Raw genomic sequence first — 24561 nt, forward strand, 5'->3', positions numbered from 1 at the left:
ATAAAATAGATTTTTTTTGGGGGGGGGGGGCAGATAGGAAGCGAAGTTGTTCGAGTGAAGGACAAACGTCTGGTAAAACACGAAGCTAGGAATGATGCTGAAAAGAGGGAAGTGGGTCAACGGTCTGAAGGGAGGAATGTGACAGCGATCTGTGACATGTAGCAGGAGAGAAAGAAAGTGCGAGCAAGTGGGAAGATGGCGGCGGAGGGAAGGGAGGGGTTTCTAAATTAAGAAGAAGGGAAGCAGAAGGGTGTGAACGAAGAGGAGAAAGGAGTGAGGGCGAAAATGTGAGTGAGAAAGGAGAGGACAATGACCGAATCTGTGGGATGGAAGGAGGCTGGGAGAAATGTCGCTGGGGTGATTTTTAATGGCAAACCAGAGCCTAAGAACTCAGAGGTTAGGGTTCGGAAACACGCACCAACACTTTCTCAGAGTTTCTCCCTTCAAACAATGACTTTTGAAAGGAGGCAGTGACAGAGTGGGCCTGCAGAGGAGCTGTACATCTTAAAGACTGTAATTACACATAACTGTCAGTCTAATTAAGGCTTTTAATGAACTCCACGAGAGCTCGGAAAGGACAAAAGCCGCCAGCCACTGGAACACAACACTGTTTGTTTGTGTGTGTGTGTGTGTGTGTGTGTGTGTGTGCGTGTGTGTGTGTAAACACCAACGCAATCAAACATTTTAATGAGCCCGAGTGCGACTTTGAAGTCCACCATCTAATAAACACGCACACCTTTAAGATTCTCTCATCTCTCCAAAATCTACCGAAACACACACACTCACTCTCTCTCACACACACAAACACAAACACACAGCACTAATTATTCCCATCTCTCCCTACGCTGATAAACTGTTCAAGTCCGGCCCACTGCCGAAGCGTGACTGAACCTATAGGAAAGACCTTTGAAACGATTGGATTTGCCATTAAGGAAAACTTTATTTAGGCTTTAGCTAAAGTGCCTCACAGCAGAGGTTTAATCTACATTATACATCATTAAGCTCGGCTGCTAAAACTCTTGGGTGCAGTCTCTCGTTGGCCGGCCCACCGCTGGAAAATAGAGCGCCGTCGCAGACCAGAAAAACGCCACGTCTTGATTTAGCGTCAGATAGAGAGCAATAACAAAAATCAAACAACATTTGCTTGTGGGTGGGCAAGCTCAATTACATGTAATGATGGCGTAGAGTTCACCAGTTTAGCTTGTTCCATCTTTGAAGTTGTTAAAGGAGCTGTTAAAATATATTTAAGTAAAACGTATTATTTATGCCATGTCACGGGTAGTTTTCTGTTTTCTTTGCCCGAGTTTGGAAACAGCGTTCCTGAGGTTGCTGCCAACATCTCGATACAAAGTCAGCGCGCAGGATTTTGTTGTGCTCGCAGCATTAAAAGTTGGATCTGAAAAATTAAACAGTTACATCTCATCTCAGTAAATGGAAAATGCAGAACATGCATTTGTCAGGGGAACCAGTGCTCCCCTGACAAACGATAATTGAGTTTTTTTTCTGTTCCCTAGAATTCATGTGAAGTGTTGCTGGTCAAGGAGGAAAACTGGAGTTACAAATGCCTGCTGTCTTCTCCGGTGATTAAAACTGAGCCACTTAAGATTGTTTCGGCTTTTAAGTTGAAGATCTGTGGATGTGATCTGCTTTTAGGAGGATTTGTGCAGCTCGCAGTGCTGTCCAACCTGTAAATTTACAAATGTGACCAGGTGAGCACGTTAGCCACTGTATAGCTACTGTAGGGTCAGAGGTCAAACAAACTGCAACTAAAGAAAACAACAGAAAGCACACAAAAGACAACAAAAGTGCTTTTGGGGAGACAATAACGTGATGGACCAGAAATAACAAAAATGAAAAAAACGTTAAGATTCGCACTGATGAACGGTTAAAAGAAGCAGAGGACTCATCGGTGCTGTAAGGTATGAAAAGATACAAGTTAATGGGTTCATATAAATAATTCATATAAAGCTACAGATACATGTTTGCTATTAGCTGTTTCCTGTTAGCTTTCGTACCTTCCAGCACATAAGGAACCTTTGAGGGACATAAGCATCACCAGCAACTGCCTTATTTAAAAAATAATTAAAAAATAAATAAAAATGTATTAACTGAGGCATTGCAGAGGTACTTTGGCAACAGCTGTGCAAACCAGATCTAGTTCTAAAAATGAAACACCAAACAGAGAACTGGACTGACATTAAAGTCCACGCTTTATAAAGCCTACGTGCAACAGCGGAAATATAACCCGATTTTTACTCATCAAGTCAAATATATCAATTTGCTCCCTCAGGCCTCCCACACAGCAAAGCAAAGTGGGGAGACTGATGATGAAGCTGAATTACAAGACAGTGGATCTGGACTTATACTGTTTTCCAGACACTATCCTTTGCCACAGAAGGATAGGTTAGTCCGGCTCTTTGAGGTTATCATCACCTGCTCTGCAGGAGCTGCAGGATGCTGAGGTCAGCGACTCCTGTTCTACCTAACAACATATAAAGAGAACACTGTGTTGTAATGGTACGTTATCTAACTCCAAATAGCATACAATGGGTGCTTTCAACACTAACAGTTGGACACATAACAAACTCAAAGGTCTAATCCCGGTAACCTTCAACTTGTTGTTGGTATAGTCAAGTTGTTGTTATGCCAACCACCCAACTGTTTAATACATTACATTAGCTTTCCTATTGGCGGGCAAATGCAAACAGAAATGCCCTTAAAGCTACCGATTTACCTCCAGGGCATCCTCAGAACTGTTTTGTCCACAGATTCCTCCACTTAATGCATCTTCTAGTAGCTCTGGAGTACCCGGGCCAAATTGGCCATTCTATTTCCAGTAGCAAGCTGTTTATTAAACCCAGTAAATGGGTTACGCAACCAAATGCTATATTGCTGCATTTTATTTTCTAGAGAAGAAAAAAAATGCTTCGAAACCATGGGAATTATTAGGAGCATATTGTGCCTTTATTAGACAGCAACAGCACAGAGAATGAGGTTAGAGAGAGATGAGGAATGATAATGATCGCGATTGGCATATTAACCCTTAGGCCACAAAGGGCAGCCCCAGAATCAGTTCATTAGGCTGCTTTTTCTGACTTACTCACTTAGTTTTGACATCTCTGCTTTCAGCAGTGCAGTGTCGTAGCTTCAGGACCAGTCTGCCGCTGATTAATGGGCTTTGCTGCTTAGCTACAACTCGATTTTCTTCACATAAAAGCCACAGTTTGACTATCCCTACATTATTCCATTTATTTTTGCATTACTATTATGATTTCTTTCCATTTTAGGGGCCACCGTGACTCTCCGTTTTAATGCCTCAACTCATAGGTAAGCTTGTAGGACAAAGAAAAACATTCTTTTCTTTTCTCCCTCAAGTTTCCTTTTCTCATTGCATGCCATTCTTTCAACCAGCGGCTGGCTATGTCATGCACTGTAGACACTGTCTACACACACACACAAAAGCACTTCGAACCTGGCTCAGCTTTAGTGTTTAAATGCACCAGCCAAGAATCGGCCATAACGCAATCCCGACGAGCAGGGAGGTCCTTCTAATGGATCGACACAGATTCAATACAAAGCGCCAGTGTGTGCTTGCCTTAAATGTCCTTGAACCATGACTGCAATACCAGAACAGTGAGATGTGCATCTGCGCGTGTGTGCGTGCTCTTTTGGTAATGTAAACTTTAGTGCATTTGCTGGAATTCTGAAATAATCTTTACCAGTACGATACCCTTCCTCTTCCTCGCCCCTCACCACCACCGCCGACATTATTCCCGTTTCCAAAAGAGGAAAGCAGGAAAAAGACACACACACTTATACAAAACATTAGAGCCGGCCAGCCAGAAATAATACATCTTGACATCTGTGCCTGTGTGCCGCTCGAGGGAGGGATTGGACAGAGAGAAAGTGGAAAGAAGGGTGAGATATGAAGGGGAAGATGATGGACAGCAGAAAGCATAGGGCAATTATATACTGTTTACGTGCATGTGTGTGTGTCTGTGTGAGTGTTGTTTCGATATGTGTGTAACAATGTGAGGAAGTGCATGATGACAGTTGGGTTTGTTTAGCTCCTCTGTGATTAAAGCAGCCTGCTAAAAACTGTGTGTTTAGCTGTACAGCAGTCTGTCTGGTTTTTTTGTTGTTGTCTTTTTCTTTAAAACTGAATGTGTGTGTGTTTGTGTCTGTGTGTGTCTGCGTGCGCAAATTCCCGCTTGTGCTTGTCTCTGCTTTTTTTGCAGAAATGTGGGTGTATTTGCACTCTGCATGTGTCACTCTGTCCTCAGTTTAAGTGTGTTTACATTTGTGCATTTAATCTTATTTGCATGTCACGAGCATGTCCTGGGGTGGATACATAACATTGTGTGTGTCTGTGTGTGAGATAGTGCATCCACACCACCACCAACAACCTTCCCCACCCCCCCCCTCAAATGCATGTTTTAGCATCTAGTCTCCAGGTTTAGTTTACTTAAGTGAAATCATCCACGGTTGTCTGCAGTATGTAGGTCTGGAAAAACCAGTACGTGTGTGTGTCTGTGTGTGTGTGCTCATTAGTACTCAGTGCTCTCCTAAGGTTTGTTTGCATTCTTGCCTGTTTGATGCACGGTTTATTTTATCTGACAGCTGAAAGATAGCCGTCTGCCTCTTCCTGTCGCCTTAGTTTTCAAGTTCAACAAGCTTTATTAACCCGATAAGATCGCGCTCATGCTGCAGAAATAAAGTACACAACGCCAGGTTTGTTGAGGTGGATTAAAAACAAGTGTGCAAAATAAACCCGTGTGGCAACTGCTAGCTGTAAGAGAACCACCTCGGGAACATTCCTACATGCCAAAACAATTTCACGGAGACGTGATTGTTAAAAAATCGCTCCAGAGTTGCAGAGAGATATTAAAGACCTTGATAAAAATCGATATCTGTCGCTGACCCTTTAAATGAAGGGTCGCGGGATGGATCCATTATTCAGTCAAAGTGCCCTTAAGGGAAATGCTGTACTGTACCCACTCACTATGAGGATAAAAAAAACATCCCTGAAAATATATGATATGATATCAAACTGGTTATCGTGCTTTTATTTTGTTAGTAAAGACTCGCCGTCTCGCTTAAGTGCTCTTTTGTAGGACAGATGCTTGTACTTGGTTTCCCTTTTGGAGTCTGTGCTGCTTTTTATTTTGTGACTTGTGCATCCTGAAATGGCCCAGAGTTTCATAGTGATAAGATCAGGCCATGTACAACTAACCCCTTTGACAGTGCTCTCAGTGAGAGCAGAGAAGCCCCGCCCACCTGCCATTCAATCCTGGGCCACCTGATCACCTTTTTTTTTAGTGTCTGAACTGAAGATCTGGACAAGATAACCAGTCTGAACTTGAATTTGAATCAAGCAAAGCGACTCGAGTAGAGTGCAACACTAAAACTTAGCACGACATGTACTTTATGTACTTTTCAAAGAGCTCAGTCTATCCAACTTATAGAAAAGATTTGGATTTTCTCATGGAGACAAAAAAATGCACGTCTCTGCTCTGCTCGCTTTTCTGTGCAGCTTTTCGACTTGCTGCAGAGAACTGAAAGTCGGGGAGAGGGAGCGTCTAAAAGAGTAATGGGGGTTTCGTGCAGAAAAAGAGCTGGCGACAGAGTGACAGACATACAAAATGACAGAGCTAGAGAAGACTGAGCAGAAAAAGAGTTTCCCACCTGAGTTAAACTTTTAACGGGGTCAAGTGCCAGGTTCTAGTGTAAAAACGGCTAAGGCTAATTCATATTTTAAATGTGCCATTCACACGCACAGCACTGACAGCACAGAACACCAAGCTCCCGCAGGATCACAAGCCCACTACTCTTACCTCCAAGGACTGCTAGCAGCTCTTTTAAAGGCCTGAATTCTTTTTAAGCTGCCAAAGTATGCCAAAACATGACAGATGGAAGATATTTTCCACTCACCAAGTGACTGACAAAAAAACTCACATAACAAGAACTGATTAGCTGGTATAAGGATTGATATAAGTGGGATGTACTCTCTGCAGTCAGGGAGCAAAGAGAGTGCACTTCAACGTCAATGTCTTCAAACGAGGGGTACTTAGCTAAAAATATCAGTTCCACAGGACTGCTAAGTGGTTAAAAAAGAAAAAAAAACAGGCAACCCAAATCCCAGCAAATACGCAGAATGGTGTAAGCATTTCGTATAAAGCGCAGACCCTACATAAACTATGACTAATTTGTCACTCGGTGTCATATTTGTGGGTTGAGCTACCTTTTTCTTCCCGAGCGCCGTCGCCAGAACTTCTTCGATTACTTTATCAGTAATCCATTTAAAACAGCGTGCTGTAAATCTGTCCCGCTCCTCTAATCTTCAATTCATCACACATTTCCTAATCACACTCCAAAAATAACAAAACCTGGAATTACTTTGCCTCTTCTTTCTGTACAGCGAGAGCCAAGCCAAATGCAAGCTATCAAAGGTTTATGGCGTGCATATGAATCACCGAAGACTAACAAACCACCCCGCCTGCCTTGTTATACTGTAAAATAAAATAAAATAAATAGGTCTTTTCTCTTAATTAAGGCTTGAAATAATTTGAACAGGACCTGTAATAATGTAATGGTGCTTTCTTGGCGAGGTCATGGTAGTAAAAGCAGTGCTTTAATCTTCAGGCGGACAATCAGAATCAGAATCAGAATCAGAATACTTTATTGATCCCTGGGGGAAATTATTTTTTGTTACAGTGCTCCATTTTAAACCAACATTAAGACAAGACAGACAATACGCTAACTAAGAATAGTACAATATATACATATATACATACATACATACATACATACATACATACATACATACATACAAACCCGGATAAATAAAGGTTAAACCAATAAAAAATAAGGCGAGCCGACCTCCTGAAGCGGCGGCGGCGGCGGAACTGTTGCTAAATGATGAGGTAAGATGCTATTCTGTCACAACGGGGCCCACTTCCCTCGCAGCGCCACCAAGAGAGCAGCCGAGCACGGCTGGAGGTGCCAATGAATTAGTTCACTGTTTTCACTCATTACAGCGGACTGACTGCCTCACTTTTCCTCTGTCTTTATTTACGCCCTTTTCTTCATCTCCGACTTCTCTGGCACCGCACACACACAGCTAACAAAGACCCCGCTCATAATGAGGGCATAGCAGCGTCTGAGTGTGTGTTATTCTTTGTGTGGTTAGTATGCGTGTGTGTGTGCGTGTGTGCAGAGGGAGGAGGATTATGGCAGTTCCAAAGCTGTGAATAGGGGCCAGGCTGGGCCTTGGCCCTGGCTGAATTAATTACTCTAATTAGCTTCTTAATTGCATATATTAAACCAGTGGTTAGCAGGGCTGGAGCCGTGGTTAGGGCCCGGATCTGAAGCTGGAGCCGGGGGGTTGCAGGCGGACAAAAGGGTGTTGCACACAAATGGGCACACACACATATATATGCGCACAGAAGTAAAAAACTAGCTCCCCCCATCTACTTGAGATAGTCTGAAGTGGAGAAATGACAAGGGTATTCAATTATCCACCCCCCCCACCCCCTCAACATCAATATATAATCAGCACATACTGCAAGAGCAGATGTGTGGTACTAATATGGAAGATAAGCCCCCCCACACCCTCCCAGAGGGAACAGAGAGGATTAATACTGGAACTACGGGGACTACTTCAAGTTGTCTTCATCTCAAACTCTCCACTGTATCGCTTACTCAGTGCTCTGCTGCCTGTGACATTCAAGACGCCAAACCCTGCTGCTGATTTGCGACCACTGCGCCTCGCCCTGTCTGGACTCGCGGCGCATCACAAAGACTTACACGGACTGTGACAGCATCAGGACCATTAGGTCCACCGCCCGTTCCAGTGCCCCGGCCTTTTTGGCTCGCACGTTCGGCGCATTCTAAACAATTATCAAACCCTTGGCTCTCCAGAGCGGACAACATGCATCAAATTAAGCTGTTTTTTGGCTTTGGTTGAACCTCGAGTAAAATACAAGCCACCCTGAGGGCGAGAGAGAGCAAGCGAGAGAGAGAGAGAGATCCTCTGACCAATAAAGGTGGAGGGTTTCTGACTGGGGGGTGCCAAAACAAAAAAAATCTGCAGCAAATGGCTTGTTGTATTTGTGAAATTCACCCAAAGTATCTCACAACAATGACGATTAGTCGAGAACAAGTAAACATCCAGTCCGCTAATGAATCTCTCTTCAATAAACAAGTGGAGAACACATGCATGCACGCACACAACGCGCACACGCACGAGCGCAGCGTGATAATGATGTTCTTTGTGGAGTTTTTGGGGTAATTAGGGCTGCTTAAATGGTGGTTAAAAAGGATTTGCAGCTGATTGTTTGTCCTTGTGTCTTTGAGCCGTGGGCCCTCTTGCTCCTCTGAGTGTCAACAAAGTCTTCTTCAACTGTCTCGTCACAGAGCACAAAAAATCCCTTCTTTCACCACGCCGTCCGCCGCAGACCCTTCCTCTGCTTCTCCCAGTCCCTCCCTTTCTTCTTGTGTGTGCTCAAATTCTTCTTGCTTGTCTCTTTCCCTATAATTTGCTCTCTCGCTCTCCCTCGCTCCCTTACTTTTTCTCCTCCCTCTCTACGTCTTCCTCTCCATCTTCTTCAACTGAACAGCTGCTGGGTCCAATCACGCTCCAAGAACATAGTAATCTGCTTCACACGTGCCAGAGACAAACTCTTCTCCTCAAAAACAGCACCGGCAGTGTGTCTGCGCTCTTTTGTTCTTTTAAAGGAATGATTGGATATTTTTGGGAAACACGAATATAAGTTTTTCTTTCCTGAGACTTTGATGAGAGATTAACCTAAAATTCAGTCTGTGTAGAGTAAATATATTGCTCAAGTCCAGACATGGCAACTTTGTGTTAACCTTACCTTAAACGAACAACATTAAACACCTTTGACGTCTAATTCCAATTCTAACTCAATTTCATTTATTTTTTTAGTTGGTCTATGTATAAGCTTCCAGTCAAGTCTGTCACAACAAGTTTTTAATGATTATTGTGAAAAAAAATTATCTGATGTAACCACTGTATGAAAAATGTATAATATGTAGAAACGCTGAGGGAAAAAAAATGCTACTAGTCAAAACTTTAACTTTATTTGATGTGTGTTTTGTACATTTTTAGCAAATTAATTACACTCAAAATACAAATTTTAAGTAAAAAAAAAAAAAATCTCTCCCTCATGTTTTGTCTAGGAGTAGTGCAATACACTAGCTAGCTGGCTTTTTAGCTACTACCTTATAGCTAACTTATTAACTGGAAGGTTAAGGTGCTGGATATTTTATATACATGTATTAATTAGGGGTGCAACGATACACAAAATTCACGGTCCGGTTCGGTTCGATACTTTGGTGTCACGGTTCGATATTTTTTCGATACAAAAAAATGTTCATGCATTTTTAATTTGTCATTTATTAAAATTATAAATATATATTTTAACTCAAAAGTACAGTTTTTAAATTTAACCCTAACCCTTGTGCGTGTTTTTTATTTTGACAGCGAATGCGCACCTGCGGACCACTTATGTGCAGCCCTGGTTATTTAGCTCATCATATCGCAGCCACAGAAATTCTTTTGTCCATGAAACCATAAAGCTGCACTTTCTTTTTGCCTTATAGTCTGATTTGTCATAACTTCTCCGTTTTGTGGTAAGCTTTTCTTTGGCTGTCACTTCTTCACCCTGACCTGTCTTATTTGGCTCAGCAGAACTAAAATATATATCCTGCTGCTTTTACACACACACTCACATAAGCTCAGCGATTCTCTGCGCGATCAACCTCTCACATGTTTAAGCTTGCTGCGGGAGATTTCACTTGTCATGTTTGCATAGTAAGCTAACGATTAATAAGACGATGTCAGAGGAATTGGTGCACAAATTATCATCACTCACAGATCAGTGCTGTCGCTCTCTATACACAGTTCGCACAATTGCAAAGTGAAAGCAAAAAAACAAGCGCAAATTCAAACGCGACTTCAATATGTCACATATTGACAGTGGCTCACCGATGCCAATGACATAATTACCCAGCTACATTTCTGAAAGAATGCAAAAGCATTGACATATATTTTTCCTACAATAGCCCGACGGGCAGGGAAGAGAAAGATTTTGGTAGCCCGACTGAAAAAAATCGCTAGCTCCGGGACGTCGGGCTAGCGATATTGCAAGCCCTGTATCTGATTGAGGAATCACTCATCTTTGGAAAAGAGAGTTTATTACAGAGAAATGTCTCTTTCCAAAATAAAAGCTATACTATACGCTTCTTCTGGGCTATATTCTCAGCAGCATATTAAACAGCTGTCTAAATGACTCGGCTAAAGTTAGTAGCATGCTTGCTTGTTTTTTTTCTGCTTCCACTTGTCTTTGCACTAGGATGATGTCGGCGTAAATGTGCAGTCATATTCGTTGTGTTCCCACTAGTGCTTTCAGGTTAATCTCGTTGAAATGACCTTAACGCCACAACACGGCAAATCTCCGTTAACGAGCTACCGCCGATCGCCCCGTGCATGGGGCTAGACGGCCAACACGTTAACGAGCTAACTGCGCTAACACACTAGTTCACACCAATGTAATTGAGCATTGCGTGGCACATCCAACATACTGTTTTACTTTAGTCCATGACTCGCTTACCTTCAGGGTCATACGTCACATGAAAACCAAAATAATTCCAAACACCAGATCTGAATGAGGTTCAATTTGCCTGTTGCAAGTAGAGCTTAACTTCTGTCTTGCTAGCTTGCCCTGCGCTCTTCCTTCTGACGATGCTGTCTGTGTTGAGCGCTCAGTGGATCTGCGCTCGACAGTGCAGCCTAGGCGGAGTAGTCGAACACAGATTCACTGAGCGCTCAACACAGACAGCATCGTCAGAAGGAAAATTGATAAAATAAATTACAAATGTTGTATTGTTCGATACATATGCATACCGAACCGAAAGCACTGTATCGAACGGTTCAATATCGATACGAATATCGTTGCACCCCTAGTATTAATGACATCATATGGTTATTCAGTTGCCTTTAAAATGGCATGGTTATTGTCAAAATGTCATCACACCCACACTTCCTTCCGTTATGCAAAGCTAGGCTAAACACATGCTAACACCAGGCAAGAATTTGAACATTTAATTACAAAATTGATTTAAATTGGACTTTTTTAAAAATTAATTAAAAAAAACAATTAGAGGTCCTTTCTTTCTGCTTTCAGTAGAGTCAACCAAGCAGCTTTGTACTGTTTGCAGTTGTTATGTTAAGCTAGGTCAACCGTACGCTTGCTCAAGGCAATTTTTAGCCCACACTGAGAAAAAGAATAACTGTATGTTCCCAAAACGGTGAGCAATTCAAGGGGAGGACAGACGGGTTATCGTAAAACGTTTCAACACAAATGTCATTAGCGTGTGTGCAAGCAAATGCACACACACACACACACGTTTGTGTATGTGGCTACACATCTGTCTGTGTGAACATGTTCATTATGTTGATCAGAGGTCATGTTTGCGTGAACCTAGGCACTAAATCAAGGCTATATTAGCGGGGTAATACGTTCTACTGATGGCAGAGGTCAGCTGAGAGGTGTGCTTGTTTAAACCCCCCTTCACCACCTCCGCCGTGCCTGATTGCCAGGAAACATCCTTCTGCCTCAGCAGAAGGTAGCAGCACAATGATGCCTTTGTTCACCAAGTCGCGACGGGGAACGAGAAATGTATGCGTATTTGTGTGTGTATTTGTGTATGTCTGAGACATACAGTGTAGGAAGGTTAAATGAATCATACAACGTTAACCAGGCCCAGTCCAATTAGGGAAGGATTTTTCTTGTCTGACCTTTAACAGGAAAGACGTATTCATACTCACTCATGCAATCAACCCCTACCCCAGTACACAAACTTACACACACAGCAGCATCAGCCCTCCGTACAAAATCACGCAATCCCACACAAACACCCACAAATGCACCCGCCGCCCACACACACATAAGCTCTGAACCAACGTCACGCACATACCAAAACACACACGCAGAGCCAATCTCGCAGACAGTAGCGCAGCTCTGATTGCTGACCTAAATCGGCCAGGCGATCTGTCACTTTCTCTTACTCACACTCAGCACACATCTTTTTTTTCTTCTTTTTTTTCCCTCCCCTTTCTCTTATGTCTCTCCTCTTTTTTTCTTGCCCAAATATCCCTCGCTCTCTCCCAGTGTCACTTCACATCAGCTCATTCTGGTCCCTCTCCTCGTTTTACTTTACCAGAAATGTCTTTGTCCTATTTTTACCACCGGTATAGGTGTCAGCATATGGTGCATGTTTACAGTGGTTTTGTGGGATCTGCACACTGTATTTAATTGTGTTTAGATATTTCTGTGAATACACTAAAGACCCATGCAGAGAACCTCAGAGGAATATCAAGCATAATCCTTTAAAACACTTGAGATGACTGCTATTATTTTTAATAGAGTCATTCTTCCTTCCATTCTTCCACTTTCTCTTATCCATTTAGAGATGCAGATAAACTTTATCTCTTGGGCGGAAATTAGTTGGATCCGTTGCACCAAACCCCTGCTGGCCTATTCTATTCCATTTTCCACTTTTGCACTTTATTTGAGGCTATTTTCACACATGAGAGTTTAACTGAGGCTGTTCGCCCCAAGAATTCGACGTGTTTAGTAGAGTGTGAAAAATGTGTTGCAGGCTAGAAAAGCAGTCTCGGGTCCACCTCAAAATAGTTGTCGAGGGCTGGCTCGGAGCGAACTGGAGGCATGTCCCCCGAGGGCCACAAAAGATGTGAAAGCATAAACACACTTGAGGTTGAAAAATGTACAACACGGTTTTATTCTGTGTGGTCGGAATGGCAGAGAGCGCTTGTGTGCAGGTTCCTATTTTTAATTTCTAAGGAAAAAATTAAATAGGTGAAGAGTTCAGCTGAGTTTTCGCACACCAGCGAGTCGCAGAACTTAAGTCGAAAAATGCAATTAACTGAGAATGAACCAGATATCCTCTTTACTCACTTTATTTGCTTACCGTCTTTTATAAAGCTTCATATACATTAAGATTCATGAGGAATTTGACTCGTTGAAGCTCTGACAGCCATAACTAAATAAAGTAAGTGCTGATCAGAGATGGGAAACATCCACTAACACGCTGCTCAAGGCCTGAATAGGATGAGATGGACACCAGTTCAGTTGTCACCTGTTTTCAGCCTAATGGGGCTTTGACAAACAGACATCATACCATTTCTGTGACTTTGCTTCAGTTCTCAGCTAAGCCGATTCAGTTTTTCTACTAAACTACCAAAGATTACTCTTTTAAAAAGAAACTGTATAACAAAGTGGGGTTGAAAGTTTGATTGTTACCGTAAATGTAACAATATATACATGACTAGTTTCTCAGCAGGTCGGTAAAGTAGACCTGTTATGCTTTTCAATTTGTTTTATCATCAAGACATGATATTATTCCAGTGGTGGACGCTCTTATTAAATGGTCAAATTTTTGAATGATGGAGCTCAGAGGGCTTTAATTGCTTGATGTTTTCTACTTAGACCTCAGTCACACAGGTTGGTTGGAAACTACGTGGCAAACACTGCCCACTATGGCAAAATGAGTAGACTACGCCCGACTGGTTACTGGACATCGCCACTAAAGGCTGTGAAATCGATTGCTCAAACTAAACTCACGCAGACCTAGAGACCAGTCAGTGGCCCTTGATAACCACTGGTTGCTATGGAAAAATGTGCATTCCTTGACTGGTTGGCAAGTGGTTGCTTGCTGTTGTCAGTGTTGGGGAGTAACGGAATACATGTACCGCCGTTACGTATTTAAAATACAAAATATGAGTAACCGTATTCCGTTACAGTTACCGTTTAAAAAGGTGGTATTTAGAATACAGTTACTTTGTTGAAATAAATGGATTACAGGACAGTACTTTCCTGTTTCATATTGTGGCGGGTCAGGACTGTTTGGGTTTTGTTTGACAGCTACGTTCTGTTGTTCCAGGCGGCAGCATTATGGTTGCCATGGTAACAGGGTGTCTCTCTCTCTGCGTGTTTCCTGGGTGAGAGAGCGCCTTTTTGTTGTTGTTGTGCTAAGCTAATGGGCAGAATGCTACAGATATAGCTCTAAAGAATGTAGCATCATAGGCAGTGTAGTCCGTGCTGCAGGGAGAATGGACTGTCACACCCATTATGTGTCTGTAAGCGAGGGAGGGAGAAAAAGGAAAAGTACAAGCTGTCATCAAGCAGAAACGAGAGCTGGAAGCATGTAAATATAATAATAACCACTGCAGCCAAGAAGAGTGCCTGACGAGCCCAGTTGTAAGTAAGCTATTAAGACTCGACTGTACGCTGTGTTCGTGTTTTCCTCCAAAAACAATAAGTTCCGTTGGAGCAGCCTTTCAACGCCTCTCTCTGTCTCTCGCAAGCAAAGTTGACCCACACAACAAAGTAAAACTATTTTTCGGCTACGAACCCAACACGGAACCCACGGTATTAGCCAGAGGTCCCTTTACTACGGTTCGGAGCCGCGGACCTTCAGTAATAGTAATAAATCACAGCAATAGTACATTCACGTTGTTGTAAAAAGCATGATAATATATTAAGTAATCCAAAGTATTCAGAATACGTTACTGTCATTGAGTAACGTAACGGAATACGTTACAAAATACATTTTGGGGCATCTATTCTGTAATCTGTAGTGGAATACATTTTAAAAGTAACCTTCCCAACACTGGCTGTTGTTAGGTGAAACTGGTATAGTATACAGCGCTGCACTGAAAACCTAATTAAAACTGCTTTGGTCACTAGATTACTGAGTTGCCTATAGCCTGCATGGAAAACTCGTGTGAAAGAGTGCAACGCAAACCAAAAATAGAGACAGTTGTTGTGCACACAGTCGTGTTTTTGAAATGTGCTTCATCGGTAAGGCACTACTATTGTTTAAAGGCAAATTCTCTCTATTTCACATTTGCATCAAACTTTTTGAAGTTGAACTACTGAATGGTGGTGAGATAGTGAGTGTACTGGAACTACTAGCAGTCTGATGGGTGACAAAAGGTACAGCACCCTCTTTGTTGCCGATTCCACCCAACAACAGCCAGCAACCACTCGCCAACTCGGAGAATACACATCCTTTAGAGAGAAACACATTTACATTCCAGGTCTCCAAAAAAACCTAGTTTCAAAAACCATGAAAAGGTGAAAGGGGTGTTCAGTTGTGTTAACTAATTACTGTGGAAAGTAAAAATAAAGGTGATTTAGTGGTCATTAAAACATGTTCAGAATTTGCAGTCTTGAACACTGTTCTCCCCAGCATAACCTGCCTGTATATGATAAAAGTATTGGTAATAATATCTGTATCAGCAGTACGAGCCCCGTACCAAAATTTGCAGTATCGCCCAGAACTACTGGAAATGATGACGGTAGGTCCTCTCTAAGTTTATTCCTTCTTCTGCCTTCTTCTGCCCATTGACAGAAGTAAAGACTGCATATACAGGGCTGCATTTGGATATCTGTATAAAAACAACCCCTACCCTAGCCGAAAGCCCCTCACTGTGGTCATCTTGTTTCTCGCTCCTTCCTGCAGCTCTTCCTCTCCTCTCCCCCGTGTCTTTGGTTGCTTTAGTGCCTGGCAGGAGGCTCAAATCAGAGGGCTTAAACTTGATCAAATATTCAACAGATATAGATTTCTCTGAGTCCCTGGATTCCCCACCTCTTCCACCCAGCTGAGTTCCATCCTTCCATTATTTTCCCTGAATCTTTCACTTTCACTCTCCCGACTGCAGTCACAAACAAACTTGCGTGCCGCACACTCGCACAGCCACGCACGTATGCACACGGGGAATCATAAAGTAATGTCGAGTGGCAGAGAGGTGCAGCTCATTTAGGTTGCAGTGCAGCGTTTCTCTCTGCTTCCTCTCCCCTCTGTTGTCTCTTCTCTCCTCTCTATTTCACTCTCCGCTTCGCGGTCACTCTCCATCTTTCTCTCTCTTGGTCTGTCTCTCACTCTTCCACTTTAACCCCCCCCCCCTCCTCCCCAACCCCGCCCCACGTCCCCCCTTTTTTCTGTCGCCCCTCCCTTCCCCATGTGGATTCTGTGTCATTTATTTCAGCTTAACCCTGATAAATAAACCAGAGAGTACGTCTGCATTATTGAACACTTTGACGTTCCTGTCTGCACGCGCTACCCAGTGCTGTCCAACAATTAGACCACACAAACACACACTGCCCCACCCTGTCCAAAACTTTCCATTAAAGGCTAAAAGTCTGACATGTGCTCAAGAACATATATATCCATCCATCCATCCATCCATTCGCTTCCGCTTGTCCTTTTCAGGGTCGCTGGGGACGCTGGAGCCTATCCCAGCTGTCATAGGGCGAGAGGCGGGGTACACCCTGGACAGGTCGCCAGTCTGTCGCAGGGCCAACACACAGGGACAGACAACCATTCGCACTCACATTCATTCGCACATTCACACCTAGTGACAATTTGGATTATCCAATTAACCTATCCCCACAAGCTGCATGTCTTTGGACGGTGGGAGGAAGCCGGAGTACCCGGAGTGAACCCACGCAAACACGGGGAGAACATGCAAACTCCACACAGAAAGACCCCGGCCTGATGTTGGAATTGAACTCAGGACCTTCTTGCTGTGCGGCAACAGTGCTAACCACCGTGCCACCGTGCTGCCCAGAACATATATATCAATAAAAAAAATTTTAAAAATCACAAAATGATAGAGAGCAGAAACCATGACCGATGGATAGAGAAAAGGAATACAACAGAGTGGGAGAGAGAAACTCAAATTTGCAGAGTGAGAAGCTGTGACATTTAAATAGCTACCAAATAAACACATGCACCAACATATCAGTAAACTTCCCACAAAAAAAAAAAAAAAAATTAGAAACGACACACACACACACACACACACACACAAATATGCACAAACACATTTTTTTCTCGGTTTGCAGGCTCCAGTCAGCTCTTCTATTATTCATATTAGTGGGGTGAGGTTGTTTATCTCGGCCATTGTGCAAATGCAAGCACCGTGCTCTGGGGGCCCTGCTCCGTAACCACACCGCTGGGAGTCATTCATGCTCTTGCGCAAACACAGAAAAATATGCCAATGCTACATATCCATACATGCACCTGCTAACCGCGCAGTCACACACACACAAAACGTCCACATATGCTTTCATACCTGTACCTGCCACAAATGTGCGCACACTCATACACGCTCTGCCATCTGTCTCGGTGTGCAACGACAACACCGGAGTCCCACGGCGACTGACCCGTTCCCCACCGCGGATCTGACTAAACTTTGTGCGCACTTGTGCATATGTTCCTGTGTCTTTTCGGGTGTGGGTGGGTGCGCGGCAGCTATTTTGAGAGCGTTTTGTGTGTGTTTGCGACCACAGCTCTGCACGGAGTGGCGAAGTGTGTGTGAGTGCATACATTTCTGAAAATGCCCCTGTGTACGGTGATGTGAGCGTGCATATGTTAGAGTGGGCACCGAGGAGGATTACTGCCATTTGTGGGTGTCTGTGCGTGCGGGTGGGTGGGTGTGTTAGATGGTGAGAGACAGAAAGAGTTCGCTCACATGCAAGGTCATATGTATATCAAGAGTGCGATTATTCACTGTAAGTCAGTGTGTGTTCAAACATGCGTGCGTGTGTGCGCGCGCCTGTTGCCATGTCCTTGACAGCAGCAGCAGTGATTGGAAGTGACCGAGCTGTTTCAGTGTCGCACTCCAGATGAGTGGTGTGCTCTGGTGGTGTATCAGCTGACACTCACACCCCATTCACATCAGGCACGCACATCAGGACCGGCCCACAACTGTCTGACATCTTCTTACTATTTGCTCTGTCCCTTCAGCTTTGATCCCTCAGCATGCACAACATATTCATACTCTATCAAAGTCTCTTCCGACACCATCCCTCTTTTGTCTCCCTTGTTCTGAGTTAGCTATCTTTCCCAGTCGCTTTCATCACTCAACAGTCATGCCTGGTACTTGAAATGAGCTCTAGCCAGCTTTATTGTGAAGAAGGGTGGTGTCCCTTTTGATATAAAATCAAGCACAGCATTACTTCAGGCCGGCCACAAAAGTCAAGCTGGGCCCGAAGGTCAGGTGATCTGAATGCCAGCCCACATCAGCTGATGGCTCATCTAATACCTTTCAACAGATCGAGTTGGCAAATTTCATACTGGTGATGTCATTTTTCGTGCTGCAAGCTGCTTTGCAATCCACTTCAGCCTCAGCCTCTTCTTTCACGCTGGTCTGCTGTGGCTGATGCCTGCTCTGTTCTATTTTTTGATCTCACTGTGGCTGTCCTCGCCTCTGGCTTTAAATTTATGTGTGAGGTCCCAGGACCAGGGCCATATTGAATTACAACACAATAAAGAATTACAGGAAAGCACATTTAAGTGAGATCAACGTACAAGTTTTGAAAGTGAACATTTTTGACAAGTACCAACCTCAGATTAGAAATACAGCTAATGCAGACATACCAAAAACTGCATTTCTTCCAGTGACCACTTAAGGCTTCCTCTAGAGGTGAGTGAGTCCTCAAAGACTTCTATGTTTACAGCCTGATACAAAAGAAACTCACTGGGGTTGGTTGGTTGGTTGGTTGATTGATTGAATCAATTTTTAAATAATTAATCCTTTTGAATTTTGTTAAGGTTTAAAGTCGATAGAGAGGTGTACCAAGACAGAGGGAGCTTTACCTCCACTGATCTGAGATCTAAGTCACATAATATTTGCTAGCATTAGCTGATAGATTGACGATCCACTCAATAATCCAATCTCATTGTGACTTCTGGTTCCAGAAAATGGAGCTAAACCAGAAGCTTAAACGTTCTCAAGGTCAAAAACCAACAGGTCAAAGCATCGGGCTTATCCTTCTTTGATATACAGCCCATGATCATTTTCTGTCCTCGTCCTTCTTCTGCAAATGCATTTCAATATCGCATAAGGCTTATCTGTAAACAAACACTCCCAAGATAATACAGCGTGCACCTTTGTCACTTTGAATTAATCTGTAAGAAACTGGGTGCTTAAGGATATGTTCGCCAAAATTACAAAAAGCTCTGGCTAATCCATAATACACACTGTCCTCAGATTTTATTGGGACTGTCGCTTCAGATAAAAGCAGTTCATAGTGAGGTCTGTGGATTATCCAGCAAGGCACAGCAACCGGTCTGGAGAGCACGTTGATTTATTTTTTTTAAACACAAAAGTCCAAAAGCAGATAAACAAAAGAGGAACAATTAACATAACTTGGGTTCGCCAGAGTGAAGTGAAAAAAAAGGAAGTTTCGTAATAATTTCCCTAAAGTGTCTTTTTAGTTGTAAATCCAATAAGCTGTGTGGAGATGGCTTCCTCCTGAAGTTCTCATTAGGATACACGTCATCCAGACCGCACTTTAACTGTGCAGACTTTCTATGTCTGCTCATGCATGCATGCATAAAGTGTGCATTACACAAGGCTTTGGCGCCTGATTTCAAAGGATTCATTAAAAGCAGAGAAAGGCTTGATCTGCAGTCTGGGGTTGATGCACTGAGTGTGTGTGTGTGTGTGTGTGTGCGTGCGTGCGTGCGTGCGTGTGTGTGTTTGTTTGTAAAAGGGGTTAAAAAAAAACTAAAACGGTGGAGAAGACGAGCAAGCGGCAAAACACAAGACGGGAGAGCGTGACAGAGAAATGGGCTTACATAAACTCTGACCTCATGTTATGAATGCAAACATCAATCAATAAGTATGACAAATCAATTTCCCCGCTGCTTCGCTCGTCTCCCCAGGATACGGAAGTGAAGAATAACATTTAATAGGATTCAAGTAATTTGATTACAAAGCAGCAGCATCTGTGACGCGTTAGACACTGCAAAAACAAGTTTCCCCTTTTTCCAGATTCCTTGTGAGATTTTCGTCGACGCGTAAGGGTTATTTTCCCGTGCGATGATCAGTGACGGCACTTGTCGACGACTGCAATGTGAAAATCAAATCACGGAGCTTCTGCTTTGATTTACCGCGTGTTTACTCGAGAGCCAAACTGCAGGGGAAACTAATCACCCAGTGGGCTTTAAGCAAGTTACAGGTAATCTGTAATAGGTTTAACTTTAAATTAACCTCTACTGCCGAGTTTCCTCCTGCTGTTCCACCAGCCAGCAACTCCGCATTACCACGCATATGCTTTTCGCTTGTGCCCAGTCTGCAGTGTGCAAATTAAATCACACTATGCTATAGGTTAATTAAAACCAGATTTCCCTGAGGCTTCTGCATACATCGGTGCCTTTACACACGCCCGCAAACATACATTTAACTAAATTCAGGGACAAGCCATAGTTCACGCTGTGTTCAGCGTGTGCAATATCCTCCCTATAGGGTTAGCACACAGGCGACAGCAGATATGTGGCACTAAATTAGCAGCAGGATTAGCAGTTATTAATTATCTCACAACCTCATTAAGTACACACAAGCTCTGGTAAGAGACTCGGTGCGATTCTTCATTAAGGACACATGATCAAAGCCCGGTTGCTCACTAAACACAAGCGATCTCTCGATGTCGTCAATAAGTTATCAGGACCGAATGCTCTCTACAATCGGATACTCCCCCTCACCTATCCGAGTCTCTCTACGAATCTGGGAGTAAACCTCTGCGTGTGCGTATGAGAGCGAGAGTGCGCGCGTGACCTTGTGCTGCAGCCGTCATCGATCGGGCTGGAGCTGTCAATCGATCAGTCTGGGCTGTGAGTGGAGATAAAGGTGTTTCTATCTCTGGACACCTGGTTGTCAGGTTGGGGTACAGAAGAGAGGGGGAGCGAAATAAAAGGTCGGAGGAAAAGATGTGAACCCTACACCTACGCGGCCCCGCAAAATGTTTCATGGCAACAACTAAATTCTACTTTGACTCTTCTTACGTGGAGGGAACTGGGCGTGTTCGACATCTTTAACTGTTCAGTCGTGTAAGTATGACAGGGAACAGTCAAGATAGAAAGACATGAAAATGGGAACACATTTCAGGTCATGTTTTGTCTACATTTCTATTAAAAAAATTAAAACTACAGTTCCTCTAAAGACCACTTGTGGCAGTCTGCAACAGAGAGTCAATCTCTTAGATTTTCATGTTAAAATTTCCAACTTTCTGTGAGAAAACAGTTTGCAGCCTGACTTTAGTCTCTATAAATAAACCCCCCTTCAGGACAACAGCGAGAGGAGATTTATTTATACGACTTATCTGCTTAAATTGAATTATAAAAGGCGTGCCCCCTTGTAAAGTTATGTATCACATAGGACATGCTTACTTTGACTATCAGGTGGATATATCAGTATCTGTCTACTAGTTACTGCATTTGATTTCTTTATCTACATTTGTGCCATTAGTAACGTTCTACTGTTGTATTTGTTTGTTACTTGGAACTAATTAGCAGGTATCTATGTCTAAGCAATACAGTTTTTGAATTGTGTTTTTCCTATTAAAGCTTTCTAAGGTTAGCTAATAACTTAGCATGCGCCTTCTTATACAAATATGGTCGCTTGTAGCTACAAAAACAAAGATGCTGCGAGTCGGAATACCAAACTCAAGGCTTCAAAACCGGATTACTGAAACCACAGGACAACATTCCTGTGATACTCGATGGCTGCTCGGGTCCTCTCAATATTGAGTCCGTTACTAATTCATCTACCAGGAAGTGAGGCTTGCATTCATTTTCCTCCCTACTTATTAGGGCGAGATTCTGGGCGCACATACGCCAATACACACGTCCCTACAGTACATACAGTACACGACGGTTTACTGCACCACGACACGCTATCTCGCTCACTCACATCTAATCAGAGAGAGACACTTGTGAGCTGATATCGACGCAGGGTAAAGGAGAAATGTGCCCAGAGCCTCGCCTCTCTTCACAAACACGCCACTTTTGTGGACTGATAGTAAAAAACCGAGCACACCTGAAACAGGTGAACAAATATGGAACACCAAAAGGCACGAGGGACTTCACAGACTTGGAAAAATCTTACATTCTCTTTGTCTCTTCTGTACTCTCTCTCTCTCTCTCTGTCTGTCTGCCTTTCTAGCTCTGTCCCAGCTTCCTCCTCCTCCTAGCTCTCCTCTTTCTGTCGTTTTTAGGTTTTTATTTTCCACCGGCAGACGAAAAGAAATGAAAAGAGCATTTGCACACCTGAGTGAATAGACCTCGCAGGTGCGTGGGAGGGGAGCTATGGGAATCAGGGTCTCTCGCTCTCTCTTTCTTTGTCTATCCTGCTCGCTGTCTCACTCCCGAGGTGTTTTTACAGCGCCTGTGTTTGTACTAGAAACTCGTGGGCGTGTGTGTATACATGCACTTGAGTGTGATCCCTATGTGTTGCGTGCATTGCTCCAGTTGGCCCCAGGTCCGCATTTAAAAACAACCCACATGTTTCAGTTGACGCAAACTTTACCCGCCGATCGTTCCGTCCGATACAGACACCTGGCCTCGCTCGCCTCGGTGACCTCATCGGGTCATCCGCACGGCTAAACTCCAAACAAGCCTTTTGAACAAACCAAAACAAACTGCGCCTCACCATCTGTGGTCACCGTCTAAGGCTGGCAGTAACAATAAACAGGCCCGAGCCCGGCGCTGTGGGACAAAGAGGGCTTCGCAACGACCGACAGCATCTCGATACGAATCTAACCGCTAAACACAAAATCCCACACATGCAGCACATCTAGAGATACTGCAAGAAGAGACAAGAAAACACAGATTGCATTTGAAGCGTGGTAATCCCACAGAGGTGAAACTTTAGGTGAGTAAATAGTTAGTGAAAAAATCTACATCTTACTTCATTTGGGGGAAAAAAACCCTCAAATGTCATGAATGTTTTGTTTTGTTGTGTTTCTTGTTTTTTAGTGCAGTGTATGTCCTGTACTGTATCTCCGCCTGTGGGCTGGATCACACGCAATTCTCAAACCTAATTATTGTAAACACACCCGCCCAATCAGCGCTATCATCTCTGAAATAAACAAACACACTCAGGCACAATCAGAAATCAACCATGCAATCATAACAACCCCCCGCCCTCCAACCGACACCAACCGCACACTGCAAATAAGGCTCAACAAACACGCCCGTAAGCGCACATACACACATCGACCCAGCGTTTGGTCAGGGTCCTCCACTCACCGATGATGTAGTAGTCTTGCATGCTCTTGAACTCGTGGCCCCAGAGGTTGGGCGAGAACTCCTGGAACTTGATGGTGAAGCGGCGTTCGCGGGTGGGCTCGTCGCAAGTGAGCACGATGTTGGGGGGTCCCATCACTTCGCAGCGGTCCGCCTGCTCCCGCGTCGACACGAGGTAGAGCTTGTAGAACTCGTACTCCGGCGTGGACCTGGCGGTGTCCAAAGGAGGGCAGATGAGGTCCAGCCGGTCCCCAATCTGAGGGTACAGAACGTAGCCCTTGTCGTCTCTGAATCTAAAGGAAGGAGAGACGAAGATAAAAAAAAACAGAAAGGAGGCAACGGAGGGAGAGAAAGGCAGAGAATCATTAATTAAAGTCTTTATAAACAGTTCAGAGCCACCTGTCCTTGCTGCTGAATGAGCAACAGATGGGTCCTTTAGCGCTACCGTTTCTCCTTCTCCTATCCTGGTTTTTGTGTCCTTCACAGGGAACAGGTGCCTTTGCAGAGGAACTGCTGTGCAGTCAACTGCACAAATAAATTTTTACTACACAAGCTCACGCAATCCCCCGCTGACCCCATAAGGTGGTGGAGAAAAACGCAGGAAATATAACCACAAATTGATGATTCACGCGGGGAAAATAACCACCGCTGAAGCCAAAAAGGATTCAGCTGTTAGAAAACCACTCATTTTCTTTTGTAAACGAATCCCCGTGAGTTCACAGATATTTGTAACTAATCAAAATCTGGTGCCTTTGAGATTAAGCAGATATTAAAATAATCAGAAGTATTCAAAAGGAAGCTTTTTCGCTTAAAAAAAATACCTATTTTGGCCAAAGTTATCTCATCTACTTGAATGGGACAGCTGTGACAGAGAAAAGAAACATGTCCTTGATTCTTACACATCTTTTTAACAGGACTTGTGCTTTTTTTTTTTATCATTTGTAGCATGAAATTATTTATATGTGGCTCTATTTTAAGCATTATATGATAAATTTTATATTCTTTTATACTTCCTCAGAGAGGGCCTGTTGTTCCTTTAGCTAATTATTCTTGCTACCTTTGTCACAAAAATTAGCATGTACTGATCAGGTATATTAATGGCTGCCTACAGATGATCTCATGTTTTCTCCATCGGTCCCTTAGTTATGCTGTCATAGGCCTAGGCTGCTGAGGATTCCCATGATGCACTGAGTGTTTATTCTCCACTCACTTTGTGCTTACACACCACTCTGCATTTAATCATTAGTTATTATTAATCTCTGGCTCTCTTCCACAGTGTGTTTTTGTCCTGTCTTCCTCCCGTCACCCAGCCAGTCCCAGCAGATGGCTGCCCTCCCACCCCCTGCTTCTGCTGGAGCTTCCTTCCTGTTAAAAGGGAGTTTTTCCTTCCCATTTCACCAAGTGCTTGCTCTTAGAGGG

The 24561-nt window shown here is 43.5% G+C and overlaps 1 protein-coding gene across 1 annotated transcript in view; it reads right to left on the reverse strand.

Annotated features, from left to right (window-relative positions):
• efnb3b (ephrin-B3b) overlaps positions 1-24561 on the reverse strand; it is a 91932-nt gene that overhangs the window by 26832 nt on the left and 40539 nt on the right. Inside the window, exon 2 of the mRNA XM_004572195.6 lies at positions 23146-23435. Coding sequence (XP_004572252.1) covers positions 23146-23435 — 290 coding nt within the window. The remainder of the gene's footprint in view (positions 1-23145; positions 23436-24561) is intronic.

This window comes from Maylandia zebra, linkage group LG3 (genome assembly GCF_041146795.1).
Source record: "Maylandia zebra isolate NMK-2024a linkage group LG3, Mzebra_GT3a, whole genome shotgun sequence".
In the NCBI taxonomy this organism is placed as follows: domain Eukaryota; kingdom Metazoa; phylum Chordata; class Actinopteri; order Cichliformes; family Cichlidae; genus Maylandia; species Maylandia zebra.